At 31.5% G+C, this 9,477-nt stretch overlaps 5 protein-coding genes across 5 annotated transcripts; 2 read left to right on the plus strand and 3 right to left on the minus strand.

Annotated features, from left to right (window-relative positions):
* Positions 1-11: 11 nt before the first annotated feature.
* Positions 12-1,172, minus strand: MONOS_12143 (Rab7b; the record flags this gene model as incomplete). The annotated part of the gene is made up of 7 exons (XM_067864738.1): positions 12-75; positions 205-250; positions 353-596; positions 657-734; positions 791-840; positions 920-996; positions 1,060-1,172. 7 exons carry the CDS (start codon positions 1,170-1,172, stop codon positions 12-14), a joined length of 672 nt encoding a protein of 223 aa, XP_067719195.1.
* A 71-nt stretch (positions 1,173-1,243) lies between these two features.
* Positions 1,244-3,315, plus strand: MONOS_18328 (uncharacterized protein; the record flags this gene model as incomplete). Its single annotated transcript, XM_067871338.1, has 7 exons — positions 1,244-1,342; positions 1,412-1,464; positions 1,514-1,575; positions 1,724-1,781; positions 1,829-2,030; positions 2,487-2,554; positions 3,189-3,315. The coding sequence occupies 7 exons, from the start codon at positions 1,244-1,246 to the stop codon at positions 3,313-3,315; spliced, it is 669 nt and encodes a 222-aa protein (XP_067719196.1).
* Positions 3,316-4,221: 906 nt separating this feature from the next.
* Positions 4,222-5,091, minus strand: MONOS_12144 (putative Dual specificity protein phosphatase 19; the record flags this gene model as incomplete). Its single annotated transcript, XM_067864739.1, has 1 exon — positions 4,222-5,091. The coding sequence occupies one exon, from the start codon at positions 5,089-5,091 to the stop codon at positions 4,222-4,224; it is 870 nt and encodes a 289-aa protein (XP_067719197.1).
* A 622-nt stretch (positions 5,092-5,713) lies between these two features.
* MONOS_12145 (putative PX domain-containing protein kinase-like protein) lies at positions 5,714-7,483 on the minus strand (the record flags this gene model as incomplete). Its single annotated transcript, XM_067864740.1, has 7 exons — positions 5,714-5,968; positions 6,049-6,367; positions 6,468-6,766; positions 6,855-6,929; positions 6,982-7,134; positions 7,205-7,358; positions 7,449-7,483. The coding sequence occupies 7 exons, from the start codon at positions 7,481-7,483 to the stop codon at positions 5,714-5,716; spliced, it is 1,290 nt and encodes a 429-aa protein (XP_067719198.1).
* A 48-nt stretch (positions 7,484-7,531) lies between these two features.
* Positions 7,532-9,438, plus strand: MONOS_12146 (putative cell cycle checkpoint control protein RAD9A). The gene is made up of 7 exons (XM_067864741.1): positions 7,532-7,663; positions 7,721-7,843; positions 7,895-8,009; positions 8,061-8,143; positions 8,201-8,315; positions 8,422-8,836; positions 8,969-9,438. Exons 1-7 carry the CDS (start codon positions 7,559-7,561, stop codon positions 9,054-9,056), a joined length of 1,044 nt encoding a protein of 347 aa, XP_067719199.1. The 5' UTR covers positions 7,532-7,558; the 3' UTR covers positions 9,057-9,438.
* The last annotated feature ends 39 nt before the right edge of the window (positions 9,439-9,477 follow it).

The raw sequence follows: 9,477 nt of genomic DNA on the forward strand, positions 1-9,477 counted from the left end.
TTCGAAAATGTTCAACAACAACCTGAAGGTTTTTGTTCCTCCAATTCTACAGGTTGCAAAGAAGGTTCAGTGGGTCTTTATGATTCCATAAGGTTATTTGTTGAATTTTGATCAGGGAATTGAAATGATAATTATTTAAAGAATATTAAAAATAATCATGAAATAACATTATATAAGAAAAGATGAAAATATAAAAGTTCACACTCTGTTTCTTTCCTTTGAAGTGTAATTGTCGCAATTGTTGTGAAAACTTTTTCAGTTACAAGTTCGAATTAGGTATGTTCATAAAAACAAAAAATAAAAAATCAAAATAAAGAAAATTATCAAGATAATGATAATATAAATTTCAAACTGTCATCCAAATTAAATCCAGATTTAGCAGAAGCCTCGAAATATGGATGGCCCATTCCTAACTGTCTGCAAAATCGTTCAGCCTCAGCAGACGAGACAGCACGCTCAGAGACCGGTTTATCAATTTTGTTCCCGATAATTATGAAAGGAAATTCCTCAGCTTGATCTTCCGACATTTGAGAAAGAAAATAATCATGCCAAGTTTGAACATGCTCAAACGATTCACGGTTGGATACGTCAAAAACCTAAATAACGATAATATTTTGTATTCAATCAACTTTAGCAAGATCTTAATTATCACATACCAAACAACAAATATCTGCTCCATGAAAATAAGATGTTCCAAGGCTTCGAAATCTCTCTTGTCCTGCTGTATCCCAAATCTAATTCAAATGAAACATATGTTATGAATTTGAATATAAGAGAGAGAGAAATGAACCTGCAGAACAACAATAACATCTCCTATCAAAATTTCTTGAACGAAAAAGTCTATTATATCAGTTGTTATGTTTTACAAATTGTGAAATAGAAAAAATCATTAACTTCATTTTTTGAAATAAAAGCAAACCAGCGCCTAATGTAGCTTTATACCTTTTTTGAAACTTTTTTGATATGTACTGATTAAGAAGTGACGTCTTCCCAACACTGCATTTAATTATAAGGGTAGAAAAAATAAAAAATTACCATCTTTCAATAATAGATTCATACAACATATCGCCAAGAAATACGCACTTGACATAAACATGATTGCCACCTGTTTCACTCGACCATAATGCACCATTTAGCAATGATGATGAAATTGTCGTTTCAGGCGAACTCATAGAAACATGAATTATTGACCCCTAATTTAAATTTTGTTTTTGAGAGGCTTTTCGAAACAGACTGTTTTTTGATGGAAGTGGAAATTAAATTTGATTTTCCCGAGGAAAAAGTTTTTTTTGAAGCTTTATCATTATTTCCCGGGGATAGAATTGTGGAGAATCAAAGAAATGTGTGAATTAAGAAAAATTAAAAATTTTAATTTCGAAAAGCTATTTCTGTTTTCCAAAAATTAAATTAGATAATGCTTATAGACGTAGACAAGAAAATGCATGAAAAGAAAATTTCGCTAAGGTTTGGAAGCGAAACTTTCTTTCATTTTCATAATAAAAATTATCTTCAGATTGAGAAGGACAGATAACTGCAACTATATTACCGTTAAGCATTCACCTCAACTGATTGATGGTTAAGCGTTATTGTTAATTTTTAAAATTTGTTTTATTGTAGTTATATGTTTATCATCAGGGATCAAAAGAACAAATGAGGAATGATTATTTTGTTCAACTTCACATGTATAAATAGAATTTATCAAAATAGATTGAATGCACGATAGGCAATGATGTTGCAGATCTGATAGAAAAAGATCCGAATAATATTTTAGATGTTAAATGGTATGATTATTTTGGTTTTCTTTATTTCTAATTTTTTTTCCTGTAAGCGAACCAATAGACGTACTCAAAGAGCTTGTACCATCAATTGGAATGATTGAAAACTTTGGAAATTTCGTTACCCAAAGAACAAAAGTGAAGTGGGAGTGCAACATATCAAGCACACAAAGCTGCAGTCAGTCATCATCAGCAGTTGCAGAAAAAGCAGAAGACGAAACTTTGCAATTAACGTTGGAATTTGACAAGTCAACGGTTTGCCTGAAAAACTGAAATTCTCATTTTGTTGAAGCGTTCTTTTTGTTATTTTGAAATGTTTTCGACTTTGGAAATTTTTTTTTATTTCATGATTTTTAATTTATTCTTTTCTTTCTCTCTCTCTTTCTCTCTCTCTCTCTCTCTCTCTCTCTCTCTCTTTCTTTCTTTCTTTCTCTCTCTCTCTCTCTCTCTCTCTCTCTCTCTTTTTTTTTTTTTTTTTTTTTTCTTTCTTTCTTTCTTTCTTTCTTTCTTTCTCATTCTCTTTCTCTTTCTTTCTCTTTCTCTTTCTCTCTCTCATTTTCTTTCTTTCTTTCTTTCGTTCTTTTTTCCTTTCTCTTTCTTTTATTTATTTATTTAATTATTTATTAATGAAAAATCGCATTCGTTCCAAATTATTCCATTTTGAAATGTTTATTTAAATGAATTTATGTCTTGCTGCTTTCACCTTCGAAGTTTCCAACATACATGTGGTATCAACTTGAAATTGAAACAACAATCCCAGAGAAAGTAAAGCCCATAATGTTTGCAGAATGAATTCGCTTATTGTAGAGCTTTGTTTTTATACATGTATTTTTTTCTTTTCTTTTTCTTTTCTTTTGTTTTCTTTTGTTTTCTTTTGTTTTCTTTTGTTTTCTTTTGCTTTCTTTTGTTTTCTTTTGTTTTCTTTTGTTTTCTTTTGTTTTCTTTTGTTTTCTTTTGTTTTCTTTTGTTTTCTTTTGTTTTCTTTTGTTTTCTTTTGTTTTCTTTTGCTTTCTTTTGTTTTCTTTTGTTTTCTTTTGTTTTCTTTTGTTTTCTTTTGCTTTCTTTTGTTTTCTTTTGTTTTCTTTTGTTTTCTTTTGTTTTCTTTTGTTTTCTTTTGTTTTCTTTTTCTTTCTATTTCTTTCTTATTTTATTTTGTTTCATTCTATTTTATTATTCCTTCCCCCCCCACCCCCCTTCCCTCCCTTTTCCTTTCCTTTCCTTTCCTTTCCTTTCCTTTCCTTTCCTTTCCTTTCCTTTCCTTTCCTTTCCTTTCCTTTCCTTTCCTTTCCTTTCCTTTCCTTTCCTTTCCTTTCCTTTCCTTTCCTTTCCTTTCCTTTCCTTTCTTTTTCTTTTTCTTCTTTATTCTATCTATTATTTGATAATTATTTTATTATTTTTTAAAAAATACATTAGTGAAGAAAAGTTCAAGACAGCCTCAATTCCGTATTCAATGGGAACAACCTCCAAAATGCTGATGTTCATGCAATCACTTGAGCAACTAAGGAAAGAAAACTTAGGAGAAGAAAAGAAAGATGAATAATTTCGAGTTTTTTAATATAATTATTAAGAAAATATTTTTGATTTATTGATTATTATTATTATTATTATTTTTAACGATTTGGGACGATATTTTTTGCTTTATGAATTTTGTTCCATTCTGCACATTTAATTAATTTATCAATTTTGAAAAATTTCTTATGTTTTTTTGACATGTGAACGAAAGATTTCTCATGATAAGGTTATGGAAAAAGTGTGGAACAAATTGAAGTTTTTTTCATAAATGAAAGAATTGTGCCCCATTTGGGGTAAAATTCTTTCATTAATATAAAAAACAACGATTTGTTCCAAACTTTTTCAAAAACCTTTTCATTAAAAGTCTTTCATTCCCATTTCAAAAAAATATTGCAAAATTTAAAAATGAGGAAAATACTTGAAAGTGAAGAACGGAACAATAATCATATCGAAAAAAATTTCTTCCCATTTCAAATTAAAATGTCGTTTTTGAATAATTCAAAGAAAATGAAATTCATTTCATAAGATGGCACAAAGCTCACAGATATGCAAACATTTGGGAAAAAAAAATCGTTTTTGTTAAAATAATATTTGTTTTTGAATTTGAATCATTGAGAAGATCAAATAAATTGCAAAGAACAATCACATCATCCCACAACAAAAAACAAAAAAAAAAACAAAAACAAAACAAAAACAAAAAAAGAAAGACAAAAAATAAAAATTCAAAATTATTAAAAAAAGAAATGAAAGAAAATTAGAAAAATTCAACTAAATTTGGCTTAATAAGATTTAAAAGAAAAGAAGAGAAAAGAAAAAAAAAAGAAGAAGATGTAAATTAAAATAAAAGGCAAACCATATTCTCAAATATGTTCCTAAAATTACAGTTAAAAATTGTCCAATATTAAATAACTGGAAATTGCTCAAGGTGAACATTTCAAAAAATCACACAATTCTCAAATGAATTCATTTTGCCCTTTCCCCTTTTAACCTGTAGCTTCCTCACAGTTTCCAACAAGCACTCAGTTTCTTCTTTATTTGGAGGGAATGGAATCTCATCAAAATTAACTTCTTCTTCTTCTTCTTCTTCAGTGCTGCCTTTCGAAACAGTCTCCGATGGAGTTGAAGAAGACGAGCAAGACATCTCGTCATTCGCTTTATGCCCCTCATCGAAGTTGCAATCTTCTCTACAAACTTTCTTCTGATCTTCACAATCTTCTTTTCTGCTTTCTTCAACTTGACACACTTTTCTGCTTTCTTTCAATTTCGCTTCATATTCAATCAGCTGCTCCAAAAACCCATCGTTAGGTCGAATTATCCTTCTTCGATTCTTCACAAAAACTAGCGCCTTGCTTAAAGGTATGTTATACCTCCACATCAAATAAGCAATGATCATTGATGAAGATCTTGAAATTCCAAGATAACAGTGAACTAGAACTCGTCCTCCTTTGTCCAGCGAGCGAGAAATAAACTGAACGCCATCATCAAAATCGAGTTCCACAGATTCAATGTCGTCTACGCAAATGAATTTTCTTGAAACTCCTTCAGGTAAAGTGTAATCATTTTCAAGTGATATATTCAAAACATGTGTTATTCCAAGTTGCGTAAGAAATTCAATTGAATCCAATTTAGGATAATGCCCAAGGAAGAGATTATGCACAATCTCACATGGACATAAATAAGGCCTTATTTCAGGAGATGTAATGGAAAAGGGCGAAGTGCAGATAAACGGATAAACTTTATTAAAATTACAATATGTTTCATCTAATATAAAGCAGTATTGGACTGCAATAAGTTCTTTAAACATATCGTCTAGGCAAAAAGGTATTTCTTTGAAAATTCAAAATTCAAAAAATTTTCATTTCGCAAAAACTCATTTTCAATTAAAAACATACCAATTTCTTTCTCCCCAACGATTAATATTTCCGAGTTTTGAGCACTCAATAATATGTTTATGATATCATTTTGTTTTAGCTGTGTGTTTATCGAATCCAAATTTATTTTGTCGCTTTTCTTTAAGAGCTTTAAAACCTCCGTTGATAAGTCGAAATTAATAGATGCACAAATATGAGACTCATCAAAATCCATTTTGCTTCTGAAATCAATAACTTTTTTAATATCAGCTCCACATGTTGTTCTGTTATAAAAATCTTTCGAATTCAAGTGTTTAATCATAATTACTTTATGGTTTTTGATTTGGTTTTTTTTTAACATCAAAATTTCTCCAAATATCCTTTTTAATCATCAGCCTTTTTTAAAATCATGTCATGATGAAATTCATTAAATATTGGATTCATGCTTATTTTTGATATTTTCAAAATTATTATCCACACATTTGTAAATTGTAATTAAAAAAAGAAAACTGAAAACTCTCCTTGCTGAAATGAAAGAAACAAAAAAATAACACATGTGAAATGGGCACATTATCATCATATCGAGGTATTTCTCACTCTTGCAAATTCCAAACGAAGTTGGTTCATTGCAGAGAGGAACGAATCACTCACTTGTGTTGTTGCAGCGTTTTTCCTGCGCGTAACAGAAATATGCTGCTTGAAAAATGGATGGAGAAGAAGAGATATCAAAGACAAATGAGGGGTCGAGAAAATATGTGTGCAAAATGAATGCAAAAGAGGATGAGTTGGAATTGAAGTAGGAAGCTGCAAAGGATGGGTAAGCTCAAATCCCTGTGAAAAATAATATTTTGAATAAATAAGATAATAACAATCACAAAAAAAAATGTCAGAAACAATCAGAGAAATCAAACTGAAGCCATTTCATAAGCAACAACAGCAAAGGAGAGAACATCAGGATCGATCTGCGAAAGAGGCAAAAACTTTCGCGGCTGTTGCATGTTTTCTATGCATGACTGCTCTGCGTTATCTCCACTGCCACTTGATGATGATGTACTTTTAGTCTTCTCTTCATCGTCTGAATCGTCTTCGTCTTTCACTTTCTTCGCACTTTCAGCATCTTCCTCTTCATTTTCGGAAGAGAGTCCAGCTTCTGCCCTTTGATCGATAGCATCTCGCAATATTTGTGGGCGCGGAGAAACTCCAAGCAGCGAATTCCAATAATCAGTCAAACTTTCATTTGAAATAGAAAAATATTTGTAAAAATTTTTAGAAATAGATTGACAATGAAAGAGAAGATAACAAAAAATCAAAAAGAAATATCAAAGCGTACAATGCTGTTTCGCTTCCCTGTATTAGAATGTTACTAGATGTGATGTGCCCGCATTGATAGTGATGCTTCCTCAAAAACAGAACTGCTTCGAGTATCTGAAACAGAAACTCGCTAATTAGTTCCTCGCTCATTGTTGGTCTTTTTTTGAGCTTTTTCTCCGAAAGAAGATTGAAGCCTACAGAACATCCCATGTCACGGAGAGAGCCATTTGTTGCTATTGGCGTGATGATAAGCAGAGATGGAGATCCTCCACGCGACTTAGAAAATGACACATGAAGACATGGGATGATGTGTGGATGCTGTAAGTTGTCAATAAAACAATGAGCACATAAAACCAGGAGACCGTTAACAAATTTTCAATTGGAAAATTAAATAACTTAAGCAAACTCGAATGGATGTTAAAACAGCAGACACAGCTTTGCGAATTCCATCATCTTCTAACAGCAAAGTACAGTCTTCTCCCTAGATTCATTTAAAAAATCTTAAATTTTCTCACAAACATTAGAAATCAAACCTTTTCAATCAGTTGGGCCATGCAAGGTAGATTTTGCTTTTCATGAGTCACCTGGAAGTAGTGTTTGTCAAGCCTTGTTCCTATTAATCCAAATGAACCAGAATACTCCCATTTATCAATGCTTCTCAAGCACAACTGAACAGCAATTTCGGCCTATTAAATATACGTTTCAATTATGAATGAGGTAATGTGGGTCTTTTTGGGAAATATATTAATAAAAAACCTGATTGTTTCTTTGAATCAAATTTGCTTTTGAATCGTCTTTAACTTTCCGAGGTGCTAAAAGAGGATATCTTTCAGGATCTATTGCAATTTTTTGCGAGCGTCTGCAACAGCATACAATTACTGTTATTAAGACACACACAAAAACAAAAGATCTTTAAAAATTACACAGAAAAACAGAAGTGCACAGTTAGAATTGTTAAAAATTTAAACATCAATAAGATATTTTAGATTATTTTTCAAACGTGCTTGCAATTGTGGCTATGAGCCACACTTCCATCGAAATGAATTAGAATAATTTTTATGAAGGGTTGCCCAGAATTAAACATTTTTGAAATCAGTTCCACTTTTTTGTATGGAAGCGCAGATTCCATCGCAAAATTTACGAATATTTCTCCGTGCAATTACTTGTTGCGCAAAAATTGGCGATGAACTTTACTTGAGAGGTCGCCCAGATGGAGTTTGCTAGAATTCATTTGAATATGTTAGTATTTAATTGGATAAAACATTTGTTCAGCTTAATATTTCCATTGTGAATTCTACTCGTTCTGTGTTTTTTTCATTCGCATTTCATTCATTATTCTTTGATAATTACACGGTTATTGATGAAAATGCCACAAGATGTAAAATTCAACTAAGAGTATGCTTTTAATAATAAATTTGCACAATTTATTTTTTAAAAAATAATTAGCAATTTTTATCTGCGCTTAAAGTTTTTAAGCCATTTGATGTTTCTAATGAAAGCAAATATATTCTTCGAATCACAACTGAACCTCCAAGAGTCGTCGTTCAATACACAAGTTCAGGTATGATTGAAGCGCATGCACATAAAAATTTAACAATTGCTTTTTTTTAAGATGGAATTGTGCGAGCGAAGTCATTGACATTTGAATCATCAAGAGCTGTTCATGCAGCAACTGCACAGAACACCCCAGGAAAAGTATGCAAATTTTCAGCATTAATCACTTTTTGCGTTTACGCAATTTTGTTGAAATAGATCCAGTGCAGTCCAGCTGTATTTGATCATCCTTCGCTTGCAAAAGTGACAGAAGTTGAACTGCAATTTAGAGCGGACAGCATAAAAATGCTCAACTTTGTTGAATCTCAGCCAGGTTAAGATAATATTTTCCTGAGCGAATAACATTGTTTTTAAATATTTTCTTCTCTTTTCTCAATTTGCTCTGTTCTTGTACATGCGGAAACAAACAAATATCACAGGCACCGAAAAGAGGATGAAGACCGCAATAACAATAAGAGTCGCACCACCACATTTTTCTCAGTACGAAATACCTTCGATGGACAGAGTCGAGGAAGAGGGCGAAAAAGAAGGCAGAATGGAGCCAGATGAAAGCAAAAGTGATCGAATGAAGGAAAGAGGCGATGAAGAAAATGATATCATGACAACACCTTCAAAGCGAACAACTTTTGAAGGAGGAAGCGCTCTTCCTTCGTTCACTTCAATTTCCTCTTTCTCTTCTTCTTCTGCTTCTTCCGCTTCGAATGCAAGCGCCTTGACATCTTCGTATTCAAAGCCCTTTTCGCTCATCTTCTGTGTGAAAGAGTTTCGCGCTCTGCTTCACTTCACGTCGGGCATAGGCAGCCCAATCACTCTTTCTTTTAGTCAGCCTGGAAAGTATGTGCAATGTCATTTTTATTTTTTTCCTCGTTCTCTTTTAAATATCTCTTTTTTTCATTTAATTTTATAATTTCACTTTTTCATCTTTTTCGTTTTTTTCTTTTCTCCATTGAATTCTTTGGCTAATAGACCTCTTTGCATTTCGCTCAACATTGACAGATATTTGCAAGCCAACTTTGTTCTGGCAACTCTTCTTGTGAGATCAGATATCGAATGAAATCGAGTCATTTTTTTATGTCAATTCTTTTATTTAAAGTCTTTTATTCGTTTATATCTTCTGCTCCCAGTCAAAATTGGTATTTCAAATGATTAATATGAGATTATATACATGTAATTGAAAAAGGAATCCATTTATTTGCATATATAAACACTTGCATTTATGTTTCACGATCTTTCGAACTTTTTTGCTGTAATTAAAATGTTTTGTTTCGCTTTTCTTTGTTTTTTCAATATCCAAGTTCATGAAGTAATTTTTTTTTTCGAATAAATGTTTAGTTTTTCAGTAGCCTTGCTTCTAATGATTAAATGTTTCACTTCTCTTTTTGTTTATTATAATTTTTGCAGATTGAATAATCCAAGATTGAATATATCGAAAGAAAGTAATTTTTTCGTTTTCCATTACACAAAAACTCTGTTAT

The sequence above is a fragment of the Monocercomonoides exilis genome, assembly GCF_001643675.1.
Source record: "Monocercomonoides exilis strain PA203 chromosome Unknown scaffold65-413564, whole genome shotgun sequence".
Taxonomy (NCBI): domain Eukaryota; phylum Preaxostyla; order Oxymonadida; family Polymastigidae; genus Monocercomonoides; species Monocercomonoides exilis.

What these genes read in the sequence shown, in the direction of transcription:
- MONOS_12146 (XM_067864741.1), top strand. Translation starts at nt 7,559, where the DNA reads ATGGAAGCGCAGATTCCATCGCAAAATTTACGAATATTTCTCCGTGCA. An exon ending in TGAGAGGTCGCCCAGATGGA is followed by an intron (nt 7,664 to 7,720) that starts GTTTGCTAGAAT and finishes ACATTTGTTCAG; the next exon opens with CTTAATATTTCCATTGTGAA. An exon ending in CTTTGTTGAATCTCAGCCAG is followed by an intron (nt 8,316 to 8,421) that starts GTTAAGATAATA and finishes CAAATATCACAG; the next exon opens with GCACCGAAAAGAGGATGAAG.